Consider the following 27,690-nt stretch of genomic DNA (forward strand, 5'->3'; position numbering starts at 1 on the left):
CATTTGGTCTCAAGGCTAGCTATCAAGAACTACATTTGGGGGCCTGGCTGACTCAGCCAGTAGAGCATGCAATTCTTGATCTTGAGGTTGTGAGTTTGAGCCCCACATTGAGCGTAGAGATTACTTTAAAAAAAACCTACGTAACATTAAAATCAGAATGAAAAATTTTTTATATGAAAATTATAGGTTAGTGTATATATGATTTAGTGAAGAAAACTAACTTTATGGATTTACTTTAAGAAGTAAAAGGCAGTATATGTAATATAGAATGTGTTCACACAGGTAATTTTTCTTTAAATGCTTAAGTGAAATATTTCAACCAAAAAGTTGTGCTTATAATGTGGAATTTTGCAACTGTGGTGTTAACTTTCATTGTACCATGGGATTCTTCCAAAGAACATTCTTTAATGAAGGATAATTAATCTGTAATTTCTTTAGATAATATATTAAAGATGATTTGACATTTTCTTCTTGAATATAACTGCCTTGTGTTTTATAGTGATTTATCTTCCATGGCATCATTAATCTCAGAAACAGATTTTAAATGTTTTATTGTTTTAAATATTTTATCAAATCTCATTTATTATTGGATAATTTAATTTCATTCAGTGTAAGAATTGATACTATCTAGAAGTTCCACTTTTAAATCTTTATATTATCTTATTTTTAAGTAATCTGTCTATGCCCATTGTGGGGTTTGAACTCAAAACGCTGAGATCAAGAGTCACATGCTCGGGGCGCCTGGGTGGCTCAGTTGGTTAAGCATCCAGCTTCATCTCAGGTCATGATCTCACTGTTTGTGGGTTCGAGCCCCATGTCGGGGCTGAGAACCTGGATCCTGCTGAGAGCCTGGATCCTGCTTCAGATTCTGTCTCCCTTTCTCTCTGCCCCTCCCCTGCTTGCTCTCTCTCTGTCTCTCAAAAATAAATAAAAATATTTTTTTAATTAAAAAAAAAAAAAGAGTCACATGCTCTACCAACTGAGACAGCCAGACACCCCTAGAAGTGCCAATTTTACTTAAAAGTAAATACTTTTAATTTACAGGAAAATGGCTTACATTATTAGGAATAGCATTTATACCCACATATAATACAATCCCTCTTTTTTCCAATGAGAAGATATAAAATTTAAGGTTTTCAGCTACCTTAAATTTAGAAACTCTTGGATATGATGGTGAAATAGCCCAATGTCTACTTGTAATTTAGTTACAAGTTTTTAAATGACAGATACTTAGATATGCTTCTTTCTGTTCTTATATCTCATACAGCAATTTTATTCAAATGCTTCCACATTAGTGTTTATGTCATCCTTATTGCCACTTTTTGAATCATCTAACATACTTTTTAAAGCATGTAACTTCAGCTTCTATGTATGTTGTAATGTTTCCCTAGCGACAAGTAAGCATTCTTGGTGTCCCCATTTATCATATTATCTATAGGCACAGTCTTTAGAAGGTATGTTTAGTAACATTCTAGACTTAGTAATTATTGTAATAATTACTGAATTTATTTTATATCTCTTTGCTTCCTTTTCTTCATTGTAAAAATTTTATTTACTTTTTAAAAATGTTTATTCTGAAAGAGAGACGGAGAATGAGAGCAAGAATCCCAAGCAGGCCCCATGCCATCAGTGCAGAGCCCTATGTGGGGCTTGATCTCATTATCTGTGAGATCATGACCTGAGCCGAAATCAAAAGTCGAACAGTTAACCAACTGAGCCACTCAGGAACCCCTACATTGTGAAAATTTTTAAACAAAAGAGTTGAAATAATTTTACAGTGAATGTTCATAAAACTCCCAGCTAGATTCTGCCATGAGCATTTTACTAATAAACTTGCTTTTAATGTATCTGTTTGTTCTTTGGTATATCAATCCAACTTACTTATTTTTAAGTAGGCTCCACACCAAATGTGGGGCTTGAACTCATGACCCTGAGATCAAGAGTTGCATATTCTACCAACTGAGCCAGGTGTCCTCCAACTTATTTTTAAATGCATTTTGAAGTTCTTGTCTGCCTTTTGCATTCTCTTAATGGTAACACAGAAAATGAGTAGGATATATTGACTTAATATGTCTTCTCCATGTTAAAATTATTAGCAAATCGCCTTTTTATAAGTACCAATAATAACTGATTGAGGCAGAATTTTCAATGGAATGTAAAACCATTGGCGGAAAGGTTATTAGGGAACAAGATATTCACAAGCTTTCAAGTATCTCTCCACAGGTTACTATTTAATTACTGAGGGAAAAATATTATCTTTACAGTGGAAAAACCTGACACACCTTTGCTAAGTGATTAAGCTTGTTATTAGTACAGCCTGACATCCTCTGCCTTCCAGTGTGATGTCGTAGGAGGTATAAGACATTACCTGTGTGCGAAATTTGCTGGAAATGTGTGGCCTGAATTTTAAATTGAAGAAACACAAGTTCAAGATGTTGTACATTTTGTAGAACCTAGCCTGGATTCTTCAAAGGTCATGTCATGAGGAACAGAGGGGGACATATTTCTGGTCTAGACCAAGGTAGACAAAAGAAACAAATGTAACCTTGACAGAATTATGGCTTGGGGAAGGTAAAACACAATAAAGGAAAATTTGGAACAGTTGGGGAAATTGGAGTAAGAAGTACATGTTGGATGGAATTAATCGTGATTTTCTTAGGTGTAGTAATGCTGTTTTGGTTGTATAGGAGAATGTCCTTGTTCTTGGGAGATACATGCTGAACGACTTAGGGAATGTCATGATGTCCTCTGCTTGTTTTATGCTGGTTTAGCAAAAGGAAGTGTATATGCACAGAAAGAGTGATGGGGAGTAGTTGTGGCAAAATTTTAACAGTTGGTGAATCTAGGTAAAGGGTATTCAGGTGTTCATTGTAATGTTCTGTCAATATCTCTTTGAAGTTCTAAGAAATATAAACCAATATAAGAAATGTTCTAAGTATTTGAATAAAAAGGTGAAGCTTGCCTTTCTGAAGGAAAATTTGGAATGGGGGGATATCTCATATTTAAGTACATGGTAGATGGTTTTGTTTTTCTGCCTTCTATAGTCTAAGTCTCAAATAACAATACGACACTTCGGATATTTGTAGCAAAATCTTTGTAAGTTTATGATTGATACTAATTTATCTTACTTTTTAGTTTTGTTTAGATTTTATCAAGATACAGCTAGAAGGTAAGCTATTTTATGTCTTTTTAGTCACTATAGCTTTGTTTACAATAAAACACTTTACAAGAATAAAATATTAAATGATATTCATAGAATTCATGAAGATGAATTCATTTTTACATGTTTTCTTGACAAAGGGCATGTATCTTAATAGTGTAATTTAATTCTGTAACATTATAAAGCCCGTGTTTAATTTTGTAAGTATACTTCATTAGAATCCTCTTTTCATTTAAAAAAAAAATGTAGAAGCTTCTTTAAGATAGTTAAAAAGATTTTTCATTTCCCACTACAGTTACTGTTTATAGAGCGTAGCAAATATGTGGTTAACTTTAAACTTGTATTTCTTCACAGTTTCCTCCATTCTTGATTTTTAGAATTAATTCCTTTTCTATTTCCATTTATTTTCCTCCAGAACCAGAAAATGATCCTGTAGGGATTACTTTAAATACCTCTGATCTAACTAAATGTGAATGGTGTAATGTCCGAAAATTACCAGTTGTATTTCTTCAGACAATACCAGCAGTTTATCAAAAGCTGAGCATGCAACTGCAAATGAATATGGAAGATAAAGTTTGGAATGATTCTAAGGGAATAAATAAATTAACAAGTAAGTTTTGTAGAACACATTAAAATAATACAGTGTGAGTGCACTTGAATAGATGTCCTATCTACAGTCCTTACAGTGATCTCGAAATATCTATATAGTCTCCCATTTTATAAATGACGAAAAAAGCCCACAGAAAGTGGAAGTTCTAAAGATAATACCCAGGTTTACCCATTTAGAAGGTTTTCAAAATGAGTTAAAACTCAAGAGATCTGCATTCCTTATTTTAAAACTATAATCGGAGTAAAATGAAAAAGAAAATTAATGCGCTAGAAGGAGTGCTAAGTGTAAATCAACCATATAATTCTGGAATCTTTGAAACAGCCTGAGTAGGAAGTTTGTGGCTTCTTAGAATGAGTTTTCATCCTCTACAATAATAGATGTAGTTCTCCAGTTTGTATCCCTTCACCTCTGACGTTTATGACATAGGATGACTAATTGTAAGGTAAATACTTTTCAGCAGTAATTGCTGCTTCAGCTTAATGATGAAAATTGATAGTTACTATTAAAGCTGTAAGAATTGGCATATTAGTGAATAGTAGTTTTTGCAATTAAATTCTCTAGAGCTACTAATAGTGCACCTGGCAATTTGTGTTTTACAAAAATGTTAATTAAAATATATTTAAAACTATAAATGTATTTGGATTCTATTAGATGAGGTAAATTAATACATCCATGAACAGGTTTGTTCTTAAGCTTCCTGCTAGGGTAATGTGTCCTAGTTCCTTTTTCTTTTTCTTAATAACTTTTAGGTGACATTGTTAGATGACACCGTTACTGGTCTTTATTCCAGTATTTATTATACACCCACTGTATACCAAACTATTTTAAACATATGTACCAGGATTTCTAGTGATATCCTGGAAATAACTAGCTGTTACTCTTTCTTTAATATCTATCTACCTATCTTTTTCTTTTAGACTTAAAGTTATTTTTTTTTTCAGATTTGGAAGAACAATACATAATTTTAATATTTCAAAATGGCCTTGATCCTCAGGCAAATATGGTATTTGAAAGTATCATTACCGACATTGGTATAAAGAATAATGTGTCCAATTTTTTTGCGAAAATTCCCTTTGAAGAAGCCAATAGCAGACTTGTTGCCTGTACAAGAACCTATGAAGAGAGCATCAAAGGAAGTTGTGGGCAAAAAGAAAACAAAATTAAAAATGTAATTATGTTTTTTAGTTTTTTAATGTAATTTTAAATAATGCCTAGCTTTAAAGGGAAATATTGGAGTTAGATCTTTTTAATTCCATTTCAGAATTATTTGCTTTTATATGTGATTCATAAACTATCTTGTGTCAGAAAGTTAATGGTGGATAGGTGACTTGGGACACAAATAGTACTTGGTACAGGTCTCAAAAGCATTTTTTTCGTTCTTTTCACATTGTATTATCTTTTCATCTTTTTCTCTTATCCTGTTTTCTTTTTACCCCAGTCTAAACATAAATGTTCATACTGCTACATTCAAATTAATCGTTACTCGTAAATTTGCTAGTGGTTCCTAGTGATGTATTGGATTCAGTACAAATAAAGGAATTTTGGTCCTTGATGTACATTTATATGTACCATGTGTACACATAGTTGAAAATTTGAGAACCAAAGAATACATATCATTTGATTGTGACTGTCAACATATATTTCCAATTCTAGAATAACTAATCATACAGTAGGTAACTCTAAAGCCACCTGAACCAAAGGCTGTGTACTATAACACATAGTATAATGTTACATAATAAAAATTTGTCTCCTTATCATGCAACTGAATTTTGCCGACTTAATTTATTAGAAATACTTAAAATCTTCCAACCTGCCTACAAATTGGAAATAGGGCTATCCAAGGCACAATCTTGGTGAAGCTGAGTAAGGTCTCACCAGAGAAGAGCTATTCACACAGTAAGTGGGTTGAGGAAAAGAACAGAAGGAAGAGGAACCATTCCCCTTCTTTTGTAAAACTTGCTATAAGAGATTGTTAATGAGGAAGAAAAAAGCAACTGGAGCTGTAAGGCAGCTGCAATAGAATAAAATTTCAACGCAGGGTCTTTCTTTGTTTCTTTGTTTCTTTCTTTGTTATTCTGGAGAACTAAAGCTCATTGGACTGCGTTCCCTGAGCCTCTCCTCCCATATCCCATGGATTGCCTAGCCATTGAACTTAGGTAGACCTCCACTCTCAGAAGAAAAAACCACTATATTTGTTCTTTCGATTTACAAACATAATCTAAATAAGGATGATAGAGATCTTAGATAAGATACCATAAAACCATTGTTACAAAAATTGGAAGCATATCACTGTTCTTGAAACTACACATACAAAGAATGTGGACCATAGTTTTGCCTGTTTCTTTTTAAAGTCATGTATACTTTTTAAATTCATATTTGTAATTTTCTTTAATTGAGAAGTATTCTTGTCTTGTGTTTGCTTTTTTTTTTAGTGAAAAATTTCTCAGTTGACTTTGTAAACTGGTAATTTAATTTCCTTTACTAGGTGTCCCTTGAATCTAAAATACAACTTAAAAACAAACAAGAATTCCAGTTCTTTGATGATGAGGAAGAAACTGGAGAGAATCATACCATCTTCATGGGCCCCGTAGAAAAGTGAGAGTATTCATTTATGTTTGCAGTGCCTTTAAATTTCTTTTCCGTTTTATTAAATTTCAATTCTGTACACACACACACACACACACACACACACACTTGTGGTTTTTGCTTGTGTTTTTTTGTTTATTTTGTTACAGATTGATAGTATATCCACCACCTCCAGCTAAGGGAGGCATCTCCGTTACTAATGAGGACCTACACTGTCTAAGTGAAGGAGAATTTTTAAATGATGTTATTATAGACTTTTATTTGAAGTAAGTTAATTTTCTTTCTTTTAGCACATTTTTAACATTCTATAATGTATATCTTTGTTTTCTAGAGTCAAAACTTTTTAATTTTTTTATTCTATCACTACCACTTATGTGACATTTGGGAAATTATTTAATGTCCCTACCTGTGTGTTTTCTCATTTAAAAAATGAAAATAATATCTAAAAGGGTATGAGAATTAAATAATACATGTCAAGCACTAGGAAAATACTTGGCAAATACAACATGTTCATAAATGCTAGATTATTATGTTGTTATTGTTATACTGCCTCAAGCCTTTTAAAAAATGGTTACTACCCTAGGTTAGGTAATAAATTACTGTGTAAGCACAAAAGTATGATTTTTTGCTTGGTATTTCATCAAGTGCCAGCTATGAACCACGTACTGTGTTAGAAGTTTATGGTTTTGTAGGGAGCAGAAAAAGGGATTAAAGCTTTGACAGAAGCATTAACATGGTATAGATACAGCAGCAAAAGAATGTTTCATTCTCTTCATGGGTACAGAAATAGGAGGGACCAAGAAGCTCTCCTGGAAGAGCTTACATCATGACCCAGTATACACATGCTTAATACATGTATGTTTAAGTTTATATGTGTTCAGTGGTTTGTGATATAAAATGAGTGTATATATGAAACAAAACAGAACTTACCTATCAGTATGTCTAGCACTTGCCAATATTTTCTAGTTTATTCAGGGCACCTGGGTGGCTCAGTCAGTTAAGCATCAGACTCTTGATTTTGGCTTAGGTAGTGATCTCACGGTTCTTGAGTTCGAGCCCCCAAGTCAGGCTCTCAAAATAAATAAATAAACTTAAAAATATATTTTTTTTCTGGTTCATTCAAATGTATTTCATAAAACAATATTTTTTTAAAGAACTGGTTGTTGAAAGCTGCTGAATTGATATTATAGCTTACTAATGGTTGCACTCAACAGTTTGGGAAAAGAAAACATTGTTATAAAGAGTGAAAGGTTTGATCAGAGAAATGTTTGATATTATAATTGAGCTTCCTTAAGATCATTTTGACAAGAATGTTCATTGTGGGTGTGTAGTTGAGAGATGACTTAAGGAAATTAATTAAGGTGATATAAGAAGCCTGATTAAGTCATTTTATTTGGAGTGAAGAGGAAATAAATGTTTTTTAGGAGGTAGAGTTGTTTAGCAACTGATTGAATGGATATTAAGAAAGAGAGGAATGGATGGCAGATAACTCCTCGCTTTCCAACTACTGAGACCTGCTAAATGATTTTGTCACTACCTGTGAGGCAGTGAATGCAAAAACAGAACAGGTTTGGATGGAGGACAGGATGAGTTCCTTTTAGATGTCTTTAATAACAACAGAAGGGACAGTGCCAATAAGCAGTTGAACATATGGTTCTGGAAGTCTTTTGAGTTCTTGCTTGGAGGCATAGAGAGTTAGGAGGTTTTATTTTGCAAGTGGTAATTTAATTATGAGAATGGGTGAAATTGCTTAGGAAGAAATACAGAATGAGGAAAAGAGCTACAAGAACAGAATCTGGAAAGTTAAAGAGAGACAGGGAAGAAAGAGATTCTCTTGACTAAATTTTGAAGGATCTGATAGGTAAGAAGAAAAGTTTGGAGAGGGTTATGTCATGAAGTTGAAAGGAAGTGAAAGCTTTAAATAAAGAGGATACATTTAATGTCAGTACGGCAGAGGTCAAGGTAGATAAGGGCTAAAAGTAACTTTAAGGTTATAGTGACCCTGAGCTAGATCGGGGTCAAATGTAGAGCTGGACTTGTACCTGGTCCCTGGGGAATAATGAGATACTCTATTCTCTCCCTCTCTAGCAGAGGTGGTATCAATGGAGTCCTAGTGGGGAGCCTTCCACCCCTACTTACTATTAACATTGAGCCCCTCCACCTCTCATAACAATGGTGGCCTAGTAGAGAACCTGAATTTCACCTCCACCTAGTGGTAATGAGATAGCACCCACCGCATCCACTGGAAGGCGGTGCCAGGGGAGGCCTGCTAAAGCACAAGAACTAAATCAGACCTAGAGTCCTATAATATAGTATTCAAACTGTCCATATTTCACTTGAAAATTACTTATCTCATCAAGAAACAGAGTTCAAACAGAAAAATAGAGAGTAAACACCAAGGTGGCACAGATATTAGAATTATGACATGGGCACCTGGGTGGCTCAATTGGTTAAGCATCTGACTCTTGGTTTCGGCTCAGATCATGACCTCTCAGTTTGTGGGTTTGAGCCCCATGTCGGGCTCTGCACTGACAGTGTAGAGCCTACTTGGGATTCTCTGCCCCTCCCCTGTTCTCTTTCTCCCTCTCAAAAATAAATAAACTTAAAAATTATGACAGATTTTAAAGCATCCATTAAAAAAATTCTTTAATGAACAATTGTGAACATACGCGAAACTTAGAAAAACATGTAAATGAGGAAGAAATGGAAATTTTAAAACTAAAACTGTAGTAACAAATGAAAACTTTGATAGGCTCAACAGCAAAATAAAAAAGAGAGAGGAAAGAATCAGTGATCTAGAAGATAGAGCATATTACTAACTACATTCAATTTAAATGCACTATTTATTTCAGTTAAAAGACCAAGATCAACAGAGAGTGGATTAAGCACCATAGCCCAACTATGTCCTGTTTACAAAAAAGTGACTTCAAAGATAATAATATATGTAAGTCGAAAGTAAAAGGATGGAAAAAGATATGCCATGCAAATATTAAAGCAGGAGTGAATTATGATATCATTAGAAAAATAAACTTAAGAGGCGCCTGTGTGGCTCAGTCGATTGAGTGTCTGACTCCTGATTTCGGCTTGGGTCATAATCTCATGGTTCTTGGGTTCAAGCCCCGCATCATGCTCTGCATTGACAGTGTGGAGCCTGCTTGGGATTTTGTCTCTCTCTCCTCCGCTCTACGCCTCCCCAGCTTATGCGCTTTCTCTCTAAATAAATAAATACATAAATAAACCTTAAAGAAAGAAAGAAAAATAAACTTAAGAACAAAGACAACTACCAGGGCTAGGGAGAGACACTATACAATGATAGGTGAATCTACTAAGACGACTTAGCAATCCTTGGGGCGCCTGGGTGGCTCAGTCGGTTAAGCGTCCGACTTCAGCTCAGGTCACAATCTCGCGGCCTGTGAGTTCGAGCCCCGCGTCGGGCTCTGGGCTGATGGCTCAGAGCCTGGAGCCTGCTTCTGATTCTGTGTCTCCCTCTCTCTCTGCCCCTCCCCCGTTCATGCTCTCTCTCTGTCTCAAAAATAAATAAACATTAAAAAAAAATTTTTTTTTAATAAAAAAAAAAAAAAAGACTTAGCAATCCTAAATGGGTGTGTACCATACAACAGAGCTATAAAATATGTGAAATAAAAACAAACTGATCTAAAAAGACAGACAAATCCACAAATAGAGCTGGAGACCTTAATTCCCCTCTATCTACAATTGATAGAACAATTACACAAAACTGACAGTAACGACATTGTCAACCATCAGGATATACTTAACATCAGAGGATAATATCATATTCCTATTATGTTAACTATATACCATTTCCAAAAGTACTGTTTTTCCTTTTGAAGATTTAATGGTAATGGAGTATGTTTCGGTAAGTTATAAAATGTATCAGATTTGCTAACAAGAGAAACTGCCCTAGATTTTAAATGCTTGACTTTGCAGATTAACGTTAGACTCCTGCGACCTCTAACAAATTCATTCGAGTTCAAAGTTCTTCGTAGCTAAGTCAAAAGATGTTATCTCCTACAAATGGCCAACAATGAAAAAATTCTCGATATTATTCATCAGAGAAATACAAGTCACACCCACAATGAGTTACTATCTCATACCCATTTGGATGACTCCTATCAAAGAAAGAAAGAAAGTAACAAGTGTTGCCAAGTATATGGGCAAATTGGAATCCTTGTGCACTGCTGGTGGGAATGTAAATGGTACAACCACTGAGGAAAACAGTAGGGTGGCTCCTCAGAAATTAAACATAGAACTACCCTATGATTCATCAATCCCACTTATGAGTATATATCCAAAAGAATTGAAAGAATTTGCACACCCATATTCATAGTAGCCAAGAGGGGGAAGCAACTCATATGTCCATTATTGGATGAGTGGATAAACAAAATGTGGTATATAGATACAGTGGAATATTATTCAATTCTTAAAAGGAAGGAAATCTGTCACATGCTGTAACATGGATGAATCTGGAAGACATTATGCAAAGTGAAATAAGCCAGTCACAAAAACAAGTACTATATGATTCCATTGTATTAGGTGTCTGAAACAGTCAGATTTATACAAAAAGAATATAAATGGTAGTTTTCAGAAGATGAGGGGTGGGGAGGGGAAAGGAATTGTTTAGTGAGTATAGAATTTCTGTTTTGCAAGATAAAGTTCTGGAGATCTGTTTCACAACCATGTAAATCTACTTAACACTGTTGAACTGTACACTTAAAAAATTGTTAAGATTGGGGGGGCACCTGGCTCAGCTGATGGAGCATATAACTCTTGATCTTGGGGTTGTAAGTTTGAGTCTCATGTTTAAAAAATTGTTAAGATTGTAAATTTGATGTTATGCATTTGTTATTATAATTTTTAAAAACAGATGTCCTCTCTTAATTCTAATGTATACTAACTTAAGAAACCAAGCCAGAAGTCCTTAAGTCAGTGTGTAGAACAGTACCACTGTTGTTGGATGAAGTGTTGTTCTATGAGTGTCAATTATTAGGTCAAGCTGTTTGATAGTGCTGTTTGGGTCATCTTTGTCCTTACTGATCATCTGCCCACTTCTTCTATCAATTATTCAGAAGGTTGTGGGCCTCCAAGTATAATAATGGATTTGTCTATTTTTCCTTATGATTTGATTCATGTGTGGCATTTAAGGAACAAGACAAACTGAAAAAAAGAACCCAACCCCGACTTTTAAATACAGGGAACAAACTGGTGGTTGCCAGAGGAGAGGTGGGGGGAGAGGGGGGTGAAATAGATAATAGAGATTAAGAGTACACTTACTTGATGAACACTAGTGTATAGAATTGTTGAACTATTATGTTGTACACCTATTCATTTTTGCCTTATGTATTTTGAATATTTGTTGTTAGATGCATACACATTTATGGGGTTTTTTTTGGAGAATCAACCCTTTGTCCCTCTATATCCTTAATAATCTCCCTGTGCTTAAGCCGTCTTTGTTCAAAATGAATGTAGTTACTCCAGCTTTGTCTTGGTTTTTGTGTACATGGTATATATTTCTTCATCACTTTACTTTTAACATCTATTTATTTTTAAAATAGGTTTTGCTTTTGAAAGCATATAAAGTTGAATGTCTGTGTTTTGTTTACATTTAGTTTATTATATTTCATACATCTATCTTTTTATATTGTGGTAGAGATTTTATAGTATGTGTGTATACTCTTAAATTTTTTACATTTTAGGGGGCCCCTTGACATTTTACATTAGTACTTTAAAACTACATTAAATGTGTATTATCTAAAGGTTCTGCCTTTTCTGATCCAAATCTGCATTCCAAATGGAAATGAAAACCTAACGAAATCCATGGTTTTTAGAAAAATCTGTTGTATTTCTCTCATGACATGTTTGGAAATGAATTAAAAAGAAACTTTTATCTTAAATTTCACTATATTAAAATAAGTAATTCAGCTGTTACCAGAGCTGTTCATTCTTTTCCATTTCTAACTCTGCAAGTAGGAAATGAGCTTTTTTTCACAGTGCTTTTCTTAATAGACAGTATTGTATTAATTTCAGGTGTACAATATAATGGTTCAGCAATTCTATACATTACTCAGTGCTCATCAAGATAAGTGCACGCTTAATCTCTATTATCTATTTCATCTATCTCCCCACCCACCTCTCCTGTGGCAACCACCAGTTTGTCCTCTGTATTTAAAAGTGTAGGGGTGGGTTGTCTATTATTTTCAGTTTGTCTTGTTTCTTAAATGCCATGCATGAGTGAAATCATATGGTATTTGTCTTTCTCTGACTTATTTTACTTAGCATATACCCTTTACATCCATCCATGTTGTTGTATATGGCAAGATCTCATTCTTTTTTGATGGCTCAGTAATAATCCATTGTGTATGTGTGTATGCCACATTTTAATCCATTCATCTGTGGATGACCAGTTGGGTTGTTTCCATGTCTTGGCTATTGTTAAGTAACACTGTGATAAACATAGAGGTACATATGTATTTTCAAATTGGTGATTTCATTTTCTTTGGATAAATACCCAGTAGTGTAATTACTGGGATCATATAGTAATTCTATTTTTAGGTTTTGAGGCACCTCCTACTGTTTTCCACAGTGGCTGCACCAATTTGCATTCCCACCAGTGGTGCATGAGGGTCCCTTTTTTTCCACATTTTCACCAATACTTAATCATTTCTTTTGTTTCTTTCTTTCTTTCTTTTTTTTTTTTTTTTTAAATCATCCTGATGGGCATAAGGTGATAACTCATTGTGGTTTTCAGTTGCATTTCCCTGATAATTGATGATGTTGAGCATCTTGTCACGTGTCTGTTGGCTATCTGTATGTCTTTGGGGAAAATGTCTATTCATGTCTTCTGCCCATTTTAATTGGATTGTTGTTGTTTTCCATGTTGAGTTGTAGAAGTTCTTTATATATTCTGAATATTAACCCTTTATTGAATATATCATTTGCAGATATCTTCTCCCATGTAGTAGGTTGCTTTTTTATTTTGTTGATGGTTTCCTTCACTTTGTGAAAGCTTTTTTTTTTAATTTTGGTTTAGTCCCAATAGTTTGATTTTGCTTTTGTTTTCCTTGCCTGAGGAATCCTATCTAGAAAAGCATTTCTGTGACGATGTCAAAGAAATTACTGCCTATGTTTTCTTCTAGGATTTTTACAGTTTTCAGATCTCACATTTAGGTCTTTAATCCATTTTGAGTTTATTTTTGTGTATGGTATAAAAAAGTGGTCCAGTTTTAATCTTTTGCATGTAGCCATCCAGTTTTCCTGACACCATTTGTTAAAGAGACTGTCTTTTCCCTGTTGTGTATTCATGCTTTCTTTATTTTAGATTAATTGACCATGTAAATGTGGGTTTATTTCTGGGCTCTGTATTCTATTCCATTGATCTCTGTGTTTATTTTTGTGCCAGTGCCATATTGTTTTGATTACTACTACTTTGTAGTAATTCTTTAAATCAGGGATTGTTATACCTCTAGCTTTGTTCTTCTTTTTCGAGGTTGTTTTAGCTATTCTGGGTCTTTTCTGGTCCCATACAAATTTTAGTATTACTTGTTCTACTTCTGTAAAAAAAAAAAATTGGTATTTTGATAGGGCTTATATTAAATCTTTAGATTGGTTTGGGTAGAATGGACATTTTAACAGTATTGATTCTCCAAATCCATGAGCATGTAATCATCTTCAGTTTATTTCATCAGTGTTTTATAGTTCTCAGAGTATGGGTCTTCCACTTCTTTGGTTACGTATATTCCTAGGTACTTTATTAATTTCTCTTTCTGCTACTTTATTATTAGTGCATAGAAATGCAACGGATTTCTGTAGATTAAATTTGTGTCCTGTGACTTTACTGAATTCATCGATCAGTTCTCGTAGTTTCTTGGTGGAGTCTTTAGGGTTTTCTATATATAGTATTATGTCATTTGCAAAAAGTAAAAGTTTTATTTCTTCCTTAACAATGTGGATGCCTTTTATTTCTTTTTCTTGTCTGATTACTGTGGGTAGGACTTCCAGTACTATATTAAATAAAAGTTTTGAGATTGGACAGTCATCTTGTTCCTAATTGTATGCGAAAAGCTCTGTTTCTCACTATTGAATATGATGTTAACTGTGGGTTTTTCATATATGACTTTTTGTAATGTTGACATATGTTCCCTCTAAACTTTGTTGAGAGTTTTCATTATGAATGCATATTGTACTTTATGAGATGCTTTTGCTGAATCTATTGAAATGATCATCTGGTTTTTACCCTTTCCCTTATTAATATGATGTATCATGTTGGTTGATTATGAATATTAAACCACCCTTGCATCCCAGGAATTAATCCCACTTGATAATGGTGAATAATGAATTTTTTAAATGTATAATTGAATTTGGTTTGCTAATATTTTGTTGAGGGCTTGTGCATCTATGTTCATCAGAGATACTGGTCAGTAGTTCTCTTTTTTGGTAGTGTTTTTAACTGGTTTTGGTATCAGGGTAATGCTGGCCTCGTAGAGTGAATTTGGAAGCTTTCCTTCCACATCTACTTTTTGGAATAGTTTGAGTAGAATAGGTATTAATTTTTCTTTAAAGTTTTGGAAAAATTCACCAGAGAAGCCATCCAGTCCTAGACTTCTGTTTGTTGGGAGATTTTTGATTACTGACTCAATGTCATTGCTAATAATCTGTCCTAATTTTTTGTTTCTGCTTCAGTTTTAGAAGGTTATATATTTCTAGGAATTTATCCATTTCTTCTAAGTTGTCAAATTTGTTGGCATACATTTTTTCATAATATTCTCTCATCCTTTGTATTTCTGTGGTGGTTGTTATTTCTCCTCCATTTTGATTTTATTTATTTGAGTCTTCTTTTTTTCTTGATGAGTCTGGCTAAAGGATTATCAATTTTGTTTATCTTTTCAGAGAATCAGCTCCTAGTTTCATTGACCTGTTTTTTTTGTTGTTGTTGGTTTTTTTTTTTTTTTGGGGGGGGGGGGGGTCCCTACTTCATTTATGTTTGCTTTAGTCTTTATGATATCCTTCCTTCGATTTGTTTTCAGTTTTGTTTCTTCTTTTTCTAGCTCCTTGAAGTGTGAGGTTAGGTAACTTTTTTGAGATTTTTTCTTGGTTCTTAAGTAGGCCCGTATTGCTATAATTATCCCTCTTAGAACAACTTTTGTTGCTTCCCAAAGATTTGTTTGTTTGTTTGTTTGTTTATTTTTGGAGGGAGAGTGCATGAGTGGGGGAGGGAGTGGGGGGGTAGAGAATCTTAATCAGGCCCCATGCACAACATGGAGCCTGACGTAGGGCTCAATCCCACAACCCTGGGATAATGACCTGAGCAGAAATCAAGAGTCAGATGCTCAACTGGCTGAGCCACCCAGGAGCCCCTGGACTGTTGTGTTTTCATTTTTATTTGTCTCTGTGTAGTTTGATTTCCCCTTTGATATCTAGGTGACCCATTCATTGTTATTTAGCCTCCATTTATTTGTGACAAACTTAAACTTTGCCAGTATTAAAAGAAATAGTATGGTATTGCATCTAGACAGTGTTAATGAAATGTGGAAAAGAAAATAATTATTTTAGTAAAAACTACCTTCAAAGTCACACAGAGTTGCAGATTAACCTTAAAGTCATCTTTTAATTTAGTGACACAATTTAAAAAGTTATAAAATGATTGTTAGATTGTTCGTTTTATGAAGTAAGCAAGCAAACAGCTTTACTATGATATTTGATATTTAAGTGATTTATGCAGTAAAAGAAAAAAATGCACCCAAATCGAAGAAATTCCTACTACTTGGTTGTAATAAACTTGGATTTTCCCTTTTATTCTAAAATAAGAGACATGGGGCACCTGGCTGGCTCAATCTGTAGCACATGCAACTCTCGATCATATATAGTCAAAGAAATACTTATGGATATATATATCAGATCATAAAGACAAAACTAGGTACTTTTAATTAAAAAGCATAGATTTATTTACATATGAAGTAGAGCATCAGTTTTCTTAAATCGCTTATATCTTTCCTTTTTGAAGTTGAATTATGTGTTTATTCATTTTAATTTTACAAAATAGTCATGTAGTTTGGGGAAGTAAAAGCTGCCTGGTTCATCCATTGTGGTGTAGGTCCTACATTCAGATCTAGTTCAGGACATGTTCTGTTTTGAGTATGTAATTGTAGAATTCAGCAGTTGATATAAATTATGCCATGAGGTAATTTATTGTCTTAGAGTATCTTTTGTGGGCACACACTGAGTTGCCCTAAAGCAAGAAATCTATAAGTTCTATCCTGTTCATCAGAAGTTGAGCTTTAAAAAAAAGTTCAAATATTATGATAAAAGTGACCAGTCTCAAAGATATGTCCTGTGGGATATTTGCTGTTTCTGTGTAAGATTTTATAAGGCTTTCAGATGCTTTTCATATTAATAAAATGAATATGGTCATAAGCCTGAATTTGCATAGCTTCTCTGAGGGAGCTTGGAGCATTATAAGTTAATCATAATTTCCTTTTATAATATTGAGGATCACCACTGTTTGTTTTGATATAGACCCATGGAAAAAACAACCAAGCAAGTAAAAATTAGAACCCATGTAAGATCACTTTTAAAAAAGTCATTATTACAATTTCACTTTCGTACAGCTTCTAATTTTCTGTCTTTATAAAGAGTAGTCTGTGGTTTGGTCTTCATGTTTTATTGACTGAGGTATTTAAAACAGAATAAACAGTTCATAAAAATAACAGCTTTATTGAGAAAAAATGCACATACCATTATAATACTCACTTAAAATATATATTCAAGGGTGCTTGGCTGACTAAATTGGAAGAGTGTGTGACTCTTGATCTTGGGGTTGTGAGTTTGAACTCCATGTTGGGTGTAGAGATTACTAAAACAATTTAAAAAATATTTAAAATATATATTCAGTGGTTTAATATATTCAGACAGTTGTACAGCCATCATAATCAATATTAGAACATTTTCATCCCTCAAATGAACCCCAGTACCCATTAGCATTGAGTCCTCATTTCTCTCCAACCCTACCCCCAACAATAGGCAACCACCAATCTCCTCCTCTGAAAATTTCATATACATGTAATCATGCAATATGTGGTCCTTTGAGACTAGTGTGTTCACTCAGCATATTGTTTTCAAGGCTATTCTGTGTTACAGCATGTATCAATACTTCATTTCTTTTTATTACTAAATATTCCGTTGTGTAGATATATCACATTTTATTTTTCTCTTCTTTGGTTGATGAGCATTTTTGTCATTTCCACTTTTTGACTATCATAAATATTTCTATGGACGTTCATGAATGTGCCCTTGTTTTAAAAATCAGATCTTGCAAATCATAGTTCTATTCTCAAATATCACTTTCATTCCTTGAAAATAATCTATTAATCATTGTCTAGAATATGATGTAAACTTGGCTAATTCTTTCAGTTTTAAGAAATAGAGACAGTGGTGGCTAAATAGATGCTTGATCACTGTTTGTTTCTGATATAAAGTAAACTGTTAAATTCATTATATTTGTTTCTTGTTTTAATAAAATAGATATTTGGTGCTTGAAAAACTGAAGAAAGAAGAAGCTGACCGAATTCATATATTCAGTTCTTTTTTCTATAAACGCCTTAATCAGAGAGAAAGAAGAAATCTACATGAAACAACTAATCTGTCGTAAGTCAAAATCTGAAAATATTTAATAGATCTGTAGTAAGTCTCTCAAGTTTAATTTAATTAAAAAAGTACTTAATTTATACTGCGGCAATATCTTTTAATTCTGTTGTCAATTCATAGTCCTCTAAAGCCTCAAGAATACCTGGAATTCAATAAAGATTATTGGTCCAATATCTAAATCAGTATTTCCCAAATATGCCTGATAGTTTAAAAAAAAAAATTACTCGGATACTTATTAAATACAGATGGCTTTGCTTTACCCTAGATGTTCCATTCATAATATTTAAGAGAGCAACCTGTGAATCTGTACTTTTTTTTTTTTAGAAGAATTTTTTTTTTTTTAATGTTTATTTATTTTGAGAGAGAGCAAAAGAAGGAGAGAAAGAATCTCAAGCGCTAAGAGCACGGAGCCCAACATGGGGCCATATCTCATTAACAGTGAGATCATGACCAGAGCCCAAATTAAGAGTCAGGCACTCAACTGACTAAGCCACCCAGGCACCCCAAATCTGTACTTTTAATAAGTTATTTGGATAATTGTGCTCAGACAAGTTAAGGAAATACTGTTCTATATATTAAGCTCCAGTCAGTTTGTTTATAATTCCTTTCCACATACTGATTACGTCCAGCTCTAATATGTACTGATAATTGGCCAAAAGATATATACAGAGTGTCCTAAGTTCTGTCAAATGTCTTGAATTGATGGCTGCTGTGCATAATAATATTTCATACTGTTTCAGTGATTTCCTAATTTTAGCTCTTAGAGTTGATGAGAGTGATTGGTTAGACCAATGTTCATAGTCTTTTTTATTTCATCTACCGTAATGCTCACTTTTCCTGCTCTCTTCTCTTCAGGTCATGGTCTGGTACACTTCTCAATATAGTTGCTAGTATGTAGTAATATAAATGGTAGCACTGGTTCACTGAGTAAGTAGTAGCGGGAATTAAATAATTCTTGCAGATTCAGTAATGAGCAGTTTCACATCTTCCTGGGTCCATCTGAGATGTTCTGCTTTCTTTTCCCAGCTTGTTAAATCATCTTACACAATTGTTTTCTTTGTTAACATCGTAGCCTTCATAATTTTAAATGGCTGCATATAAGCATTGGAAACACTTCAGAAGCTTGATAGTTTATCTCTTGTCTTACAGAATACAGCAAAAGCGACATGGGAGAGTAAAAACATGGACCCGGCATGTAGACATTTTTGAGAAGGATTTTATTTTTGTACCCCTTAATGAAGCGTGAGTAAGAATTTTCTTTATATAAATATGAAAACGTGTTATTTTTAGAAAACGTGTTTATGAGGTGAAGAACTTATTCATTTTAAACTTCTTTCTGAAATTTGTTGTGTATGTCCATATTATACTGCTTATTTTATGAAAATGCAGTTTTCCAGTGAATCATTTAAGACGTATTTTATAAACACTGGCAAGAGATTTTTCTAATTTTAAAAAGGTTTTCTGTGTCCATGTAGAATAACGTCAGTTTTAAAAAGTGGCACTTGTGGTCTACCAAACAGCCTGTGAAAAGGCTTCCTTATGGAGAGTAATGGCTAGCTCACATAGAAGATTTTGTACCTTTACTTTAAAAAACACTTTGACTCTTAACCAAAAAAAAAAAGAAAAGATGACTAGATTTATGTAATTTACTTAAATTGAAAACCATGCTGACTACTTGAAGCTATTTTCTAAATAAATGGAGGTGGTTAAATATTTTATGTTATTCTCCCACAGTGACCAGAGAGGCATTGATGTGTAGGATCAGAGTGTAGACTTGAGAGTTTTTATATTTCATTTTTCTGTTCTCCTGTGCCTTCCAGCCAAAATCCCCTAGGAATGCACCTGTAGTTGGACAGCTTGGATTTGTTCCTTGCATCAAGGACCACACACCATGGGCAGCCATGGAGCCTCTAAGTAAAAGTGTGTTTGAAACAGCCTCTAACACAATTTGGGCTTTGGTTTGGTCATGTGGGGAAAGGTGTAAGGAAGCAGTTGTTTGCTTGGGTAAAAAAGTGGCATTTACCCATTTAGCAAAAAGGAGGAGTATTTGGTATTCATTTGGTTGTACTGTGACCTAGTTTGTCTCTGCTTAGACAAATTGAGAAATGGCCTTGCATTGTCTCAGTTTATTATGGTTGTGGAGTAAGTTTGTCTGAAGTTGATATTCAATAAGATTGTTTATGTCTAATAAGCCTAAGCGTGCCAGACTAGCTTCTGAATGTGTTCTCTTTTTTTCTCACTATGAAAAACAAATGCAGTCAGTAGAATAATGAAATTCTGTTTAAAATCATACATTAATCATGAGACCTGTGGTTTCTAATGAGTGCAGCCACAGATAGGTATCTGTTTTTTGCTGTTTTATTTTTAATTTTCCTGGTGGTGGTAGTTTTTTTAAAGTCTGTAAGCTAATCCATCTTAAGTGAAATTAATTGTTCTAGCCTCTTCTCCCACTGGTGATTTAAGGTCAATGTAGCTGCTATTAAAAGGGATCATAAAAGCAAAACCCTGTCTCTTAGAGGTTGAAAATTACCTCAGATGTGTCTGATTCAACCTTATCCTTTCAGCTAGGTGAAGAAAGAATTTTTCTTAGTTTTTAGGTGTACAACAGAAAATTTATGGTTTATATGTATTGTCATACCTAAGAAATGTTAAAAACTATGATGGACTTAGGTTATACCTTTAGGTTGGGAATTAGTATTATACCATATTAATTTTCAAAACACATTTTTTCACATTTAACTTTTCTGACATTGAGATGTGATTTACAGTCAACTATGTCTTGGAGTTAAGGAAGGGAGAAGGATGGTGTGTTGCTCTTTGTACTACGCCAGCCCGATCTAAGTCCCCAGGATACTGAGGATTAATACTTAAGAACAGGAGAGAAGCATTCCTCCATCTTGCCTTTATAATGCTGAGGATGAAGCCAGGCTCTGTCACCCTGTTTTTAATGCAACCTGATGAAGAGACACTGTTTCTTAGTATTACCTTGGGGAAACTTAACATTTTGTAAAAATGAGAATGTAGAATAACTTCTATTTATGTCAAGTTAAGCATTTTTCCTCTCAGCAAATACCTATTGAACACCTACTATATGACAAACGCTGTACTCAGCTAATAAGTTCTCTGACATCTATAGCATGTAACACTGTCTAGCAAATGGTAAGTTAATAAAATTCCTTTTTAGATTAATATTAGTCAATGTTAGCTGTATAGCTTTTTACTCCTGGCTTATAACCTGTTATTGGAAACTGTGATAACTGAATTCAGCTATATCACGAGCACCCACCTGATAGCTGGAACTCTACTAATATTTGAAGTTTTCTAATAATGCTTAAAGTAGAAATGCTATTTCCATTTAGTATATATACATTTCAGTATAGTATAAGACAAAGAATTATTTAATATTTTCAATATTAAGCAATTCCTAATCTTATTCTTAAAAACATAGTAAAAGTCTTTTAAAAGCTACATATGTGCAATATTTAGAAAGTGTTCAAAATTATAGTCTAATTAGACTTCTGAAAACATTTTAATCTTGAGGCTAGTTTTCTATCCTTTCACATAAATAGGTCAAGAAACAAAGGTAAATGGAAATGGTGAATTACAGTGATCGGAGTTATATTTTATTAAGTTGCCTAGAAATAAGAATGAATTTTTCATTCAAAAGAATAAAGATACAAAGGATTGTTTGCAAAATAGAATGCAGGCTACATAATTCTGAACAAAATATGTTATTTTTGAGTAGATATTGCAGTCTATTAGTGATCATATAAAACACAAGAGAATCTTAAAAATTGAGCATTCTTAATAAGTTTGTTGGGAAAGGCTTTAGAAAAAATATTTCAGTCGATATTGCCAAATATAATAGGCTCTTCTAATAAATAATGTATTCAGTAGTTTCATTTGTTTTTTACAGTGCACACTGGTTTTTGGCTGTTGTTTGTTTCCCTGGTTTGGAAAAACCAAAGTATGAACCTAATCCTCATTACCATGAAAATACAGTCATGCAAAAATGTTCAACTGTAGAGGACAGTTGTATTTCTTCTCCTTCAGCCAGTGAAATGGACAGTTCACAAAATTCTTCTGCGAAACCTGTAATTAAGAAGATGCTAAACAAAAAACATTGCATAGCTGGAATTGATTCAAGTGCTGAACAGGAAGAAAGTGACCCTCATTCTCGGAGAAACATAGGCAGTATGAAATGTAGTCTGAAAAAAATAAATCATACTGCAAGTGAAAATGAAGAACCAAATAAAGGAGAATCCACATGCCAGAAAGTTGTTGATAGGATTAAAAGCGAAAATGGCCTACAGAATGAATATTTAAATTCTATGCACCATACAGGTATGTTTCTGAATATTTTGAAAGAATGAAGGAATTCAGAATAAACTGGATTTCTTATACATAGGATTAAGATTTTAGGGCACACTTTTTTTTTAAAGTCATGTTTATTGACATGACTTGCTTACAATAACATTTGCCCACTTTTAAGTATAGCCCAGTGAGCTTTGATAAATAATGTACAGTCATGTAATCTCTATAGCAATCAAGATTTAGAATCTTTCCATCACTCTAAGAAATTCTCTTGTGGCTTTCCACACCTCATAGAATGTTTAAAAATTGTGCTATAAGGTCTACATTTTTCATTTATAACAACTTAGTTTTATTCTTATTTTATAGGAAATTTATGTATTTGGCAGAAACAGTAGTTGGACAGTCTTAGATCTTTAAGATGAATTCGTTCATTTGTAATTTACAGATGGGCAAATAGAGATCAAATAATTAGAGTCAGAAAATAAAGCTTTTTCCTCCAAAATAGTTGTTGACATTCCAATTAAAGGTTAGTTCCTTATTCCTCACTCTCTCCTTCATGGTTCTTAGTGGGAAGAAGGGCACTGCTCCAACTTCTGCTTTTTTATTTTCCTTCAGTTTTGTTGAATCAGTATTTTTTCCTTGAATTGGTTCTATATTTCTTGCACTTGTTAGAGAAATCTAAAGTTTCTCTGCCAATACTTAAATTTCATATCAAATTATTTAATTTTCTCTCCAACCCAAAAGTAAAATAGTTACTTGATAAAATCCATAATATGCTAATGATATGTGCCTTGCTTATTAAACTGTGAGTAAATCTAATATGTTTCTTTGGAGAATAAGGCATAGAAGAGGTTACATGAATTCAGAAAGAACCTATCAAAAATTAAGAATCCTGAACATTGTCTTGGTACTTTTACCACTTTATTTTAGTAACTCAGCTAGTGTTGAGTTTTGTAAGAATATTTTTTATTTGTTTGACATATTTTCTACTTGGGTAAAATAAAAAAAAGAGGCAACGAATAGTCATATTAAAGATTAATTACTGGGGCACCTGGGTAGCTTAGTCAGTTAAGTTTCTGATTTCGGCTCAGGTCATGATCTCGCAATTTGTGAGTTCGAGCCCTGCGTTGGGCTCTGTGCTGATAGTGCTGCTTGGGATTCTCTCTCCCTCTCTCTCTGCCCCTCTCCCACTCCTGCTCTCTTGATTGCTCGCTCTCCCTCTCTCTCAAAAAAATAAACATTAAAAATTTTTTTTTAAAGATTACCATTTTGGCACTCTGAAGACTAAGTGTGCATGGTTTCTCATCCCCTTTAAAACAGTCTTACCAATTAGCACATGAAAAGGTGATGGAGATAATTAGACATAAAAGAAGTGTAAATCACAACTATAATGAGATATACTTCTTCATATCACACTAGTATGGCAACAATTAAAAAGTCAGATACTAACGTGTGGGTGAGGATGTGGAGAAATCAGAATCCCTCATATGTTACTAGTGGAAATGTAAAATGGTACAGCTGCTTTCTTTGGAAGACAGCTGGATAGTTCCTCAAAAAGTAAATGTAGGGTGCCTGAGCAGTTCAGTCAGTTAAGCAACCAACTCTTGATTTCAGTTCAGGTCATGATCTCAACGGTTTATGAGTTCAAGCCCTGCATCAGGCTCTGTGCCTACAGTGCAGAGCCTGCTTGGGGTTCTCTCTCGCCCTCTCTCCCCCTCTCTGTACCTACCCTGCTTGCTCGCTCTCTCTCTCTCTCTCTCTCTCTCAGAATAAGTAAAGTTGAATTAAATGTAGAGTTAATATATGACCCAGCAATTTCATTCTTACTACATATATATCCAAGAGAAGTAAAAGCACACAAAAACTTGGACACGAATGTTCACAGCAACTTCATAGTAGCCAAAATGTAGAAGCAACCCAAATGTTCATCCACTGACAAATGGATAATCAATTAGTGATATATGTATCCAATGGAATGTTATTAGGTCATAAAAGGAATACTGCTACATGCTACAACATGGATGAGTCTTGACACTATTGTGAAAATAGTCACAAAAGACCACATGTTATATGATACCATTTTCATGAACTCTCCCAAACAGGAAAATCTATGGGGTAGATTAGTGGCTGCTTGGGGCTAGTGTGGTGTGACAGACAGGAGTGTGAGGAGGAGGGAAATGATGGTTGAAGGGTATAGGGTTTCCTATTGAGATTTTAAAATTTACTGTGATGATAGTTGTACATATGTGTAAATATATCAAAAACAACTGAATTGTACTTTTTTTTTTGAGAGCATGCATGCGTACTAGCAGGGGAGGGGCAGAAAGAGAGGCTTAAACCACAAACCATGAGATCATGACCTGAGCTGAAACCAAGAGTCAGACCTTAACTGACTGAGCCACCCAGACACCCCCTGAATTGTATACTTTAAATGGGTGAATTGTATGATATGTGAATTAGATTTCCATAGAACTATTTTCTTTAAAGTTCTCCGTTGATCAGTAATCTCATACACTGTAATGTGAATTCAAATTAGAAATGAATTAAAGTTTGGGGCACCTGGGTGGCTTATTCGGTTAAGCATCGACTTTTGGTTTCAGCTCAGGTCATGATCTCAGGGTTTGTTAGTTCAAGCCCCGCATCGGGTTCTGCGCTGACAGTGCGGAACCTGCTTGGGATTCTCTGTCTCCCCCCAACCCTCTCTCTGCCCCTCCTCTGCTCCCTCTCTCAAAAAAATAAATATATACACTTTAAAAAATGAATTACAATTCAAGACTTAAAGCAATGGGACAAAGCCTAGGGCTTCATATGAGCATAACCCCAGAAATTCCTGGTAGCCCTTTCCTTCAAATTAATGTTCTAGTCAAGTAGTATCCAGTTAAATTTAAGTAAATACCCTCACAAATCCTAGTGGAGATCCAAGTGTAGAATCATGTGTTTGCCTTTCTAGTATTTGTTTATCCCCCCCCCTTTTTTTTGTTTTTATCTTGTTTTTAGTATGTGTATAGCCATATCAAATGTATCTTCCTTAAGGGAAATTAATTTACTTTTATTGGGTGTGATACCCTCATATTTTCTCTTCTTTTCAATGCTTGCCTTCATCCAGTGATGATAGTATCCCACAGTTTGAAAAATAGTACTCTAGAGTAAGTCTGTACATTTCTGTACTTTTATCAGATGTTTCCAAGGGATCACTCACACAAAAGTACATTAAATAAGAGTGCTCTCTAGAGGTGCTTCTACTACCTCAGAGAAGTTGGTTATATAGTCTGTTCTATATAAAATGATGGCATGTTAAAAATTAGGATAAGAACTTATAACAATTTTTGTGATTATGATTAATATTTCAAGAACTGATTTCTATTTGGGCTGGGAATATAATTAAAAAGATTTAAATGAAGCATTTAGACAGTTTTAATGTAGGGGTTTTTTTTTTGTTTGTTTTGTTTTTTTAACCTTTATTTTTGAGAGACAGAGAGAGACTGAGCATAAGCACAGGAGGGGCAGAGAGAGAGGAGGAGACAGAATCTGAAGCAGGCCCCAGGCTCTGAGCTGTCAGCACAGAGCCCGATGCAGGGCTCAAACTCACAAACCGCGAGATCATGACCTGAGTCGAAGTCGGACGCTTAACCGCCTGAGCCACCCAGGCGCTCCTATAGTTTTTTTTTGTTTTTTTTTTTTTTAATGTTTATTTATTTTGGGAGAGAGAGTGCAAGCAGGAGAGTCAGGCTCCATCTCATGAATCATGAGATCATGACCTGAGCCGAGATCAAGAGTCCGACACTTAACTGACTGAGCCACCCAGGCACCCCAGTTTTAATATAGTTTTAACCATCAAACATATAGAGTCACAAGTGTTGACTTCTGATGTCAGGTAATATGCTGTAGTAAATAAGTGGGAATTGTATCTTATCACAAGAATTAGGTTAAGGTCAATTGTAGGAAAATAATGTGTAGTATCAGTACTTTCATTTGCTGGTTTTTCAGTTGGGCACTATATGAAATGTTGTCTTGCTCTGGTACATGAAAAATGTATATGTTTTAAACTCTAGAATCTCACTCGGCATCTTCAGATGATCTCACTATGTGAGAAGCTCTCAGGAACTGGGACTGATTAAAAGAACAGCTGATTGAGTTACCACCTCTCAGTTTATGCCAGAACATTTGTAAAACTGAATGAAAGAATTGACTACACCATTTAAATTATTTTTTTCCATTTTTTTTGAAATGTACATATTTTTAACTTGTGTAAGGTATATTTTATATGATGCAGCTTCTGTAGAATTGGCTGCTAGAGTAACTTGATTACAGTTGATTAATAATGAATTGCCTGAGGATTTGGACAGATTTTATTCAAATATAGATATTTTACCTTCAAACATAAAAATACAGATGTTTGAAAACAATTGAAAGGTTGTTGTTTTTTTTTAATTGAAAAACTTTGTGTGTGTGTGTGTGTGTTTTATTATTTGTGAGAGAGAGACAGAGCTTAAGTGAGGGAGGGGGCAGAGAGAGAGGGAGACACAGATCCAAAGCAGGCTCAACGTGGGGCTCAAACCCACGAACTGTGAGATCATGACCTGAGCTGAAGTCGGACGCTCAACCGACTGACCCATCCAGGTTATTTTTCATAAAGCAAAAGGATTTACCATAGTGTTTTATTATTATATTAAGTGGTATGTTTCCAATCACAACATCCTATCCTAAACTGATTATTTTCATTTTAATATTTTTCTTTTATTATTTGTCCAAAAACAAGCCTATTTTACTTAATTTTAATCGTTTTTTTTTTTATTAAAGCTTTTTTTGCTTTTTTTTTTTTAATGTTTATTTTTAAGAGAGACTTAGAGACAGTGCAAGTCGGGGAGGGAGAGAGAGAGATGGAGACACAGAATCCAAAGCAGGCTCCAGACTCTATGCTGTCAGCACAGAGCCCGACGCAGGGTCTGAGCTCCCAAACTGCGAGATCATGACCTGAGCCCAAATTGGACGCTTAACCAACTGAGCCACCCAGGCGCCCCAGAGCTTATTTATTTTTGAGAGAGAGAGAGAGAGAGCACGAGCAGGGCAGGGGCAGAGAGAGAGGAGACCAAGAATCCCAAGCAGGCTGTATGCTGTCAGCACAGAGCCCAATGCATGGCTTGAACTCACAAACTGTGAGGTCATGACCTGAGCCAAAGTCAAGAGTCAGATGTTTAACTGATCTACCCAGACACCCCATTAATCATTTTATTTTTTAATCTGTATTGTACAATATTTCATATTTTTACAATTTTAATTTTAAAAATATATAATATTTCATTTTATGTTCTACAATTTGCTATTTCTGTTTTTGGACATTAGGTTATTTTCAGACTATTGT

At 34.3% G+C, this 27,690-nt stretch overlaps 1 protein-coding gene across 2 annotated transcripts in view; it reads left to right on the forward strand.

The window, feature by feature from the left end:
* The window catches only part of SENP6 (SUMO specific peptidase 6), a 119,243-nt gene that overhangs the window by 84,705 nt on the left and 6,848 nt on the right, over positions 1 to 27,690 (forward strand). For both annotated transcript variants that reach the window (XM_042986690.1, XM_042986691.1), the window contains 8 exons: positions 3,136 to 3,169; positions 3,576 to 3,770; positions 4,712 to 4,938; positions 6,256 to 6,365; positions 6,506 to 6,622; positions 17,892 to 18,014; positions 19,164 to 19,256; positions 21,931 to 22,358. In XM_042986690.1, coding sequence (XP_042842624.1) covers positions 3,136 to 3,169; positions 3,576 to 3,770; positions 4,712 to 4,938; positions 6,256 to 6,365; positions 6,506 to 6,622; positions 17,892 to 18,014; positions 19,164 to 19,256; positions 21,931 to 22,358 — 1,327 coding nt within the window. The remainder of the gene's footprint in view (positions 1 to 3,135; positions 3,170 to 3,575; positions 3,771 to 4,711; positions 4,939 to 6,255; positions 6,366 to 6,505; positions 6,623 to 17,891; positions 18,015 to 19,163; positions 19,257 to 21,930; positions 22,359 to 27,690) is intronic.

The sequence above is a fragment of the Panthera tigris genome, chromosome B2 (genome assembly GCF_018350195.1).
Source record: "Panthera tigris isolate Pti1 chromosome B2, P.tigris_Pti1_mat1.1, whole genome shotgun sequence".
Classification (NCBI taxonomy): domain Eukaryota; kingdom Metazoa; phylum Chordata; class Mammalia; order Carnivora; family Felidae; genus Panthera; species Panthera tigris.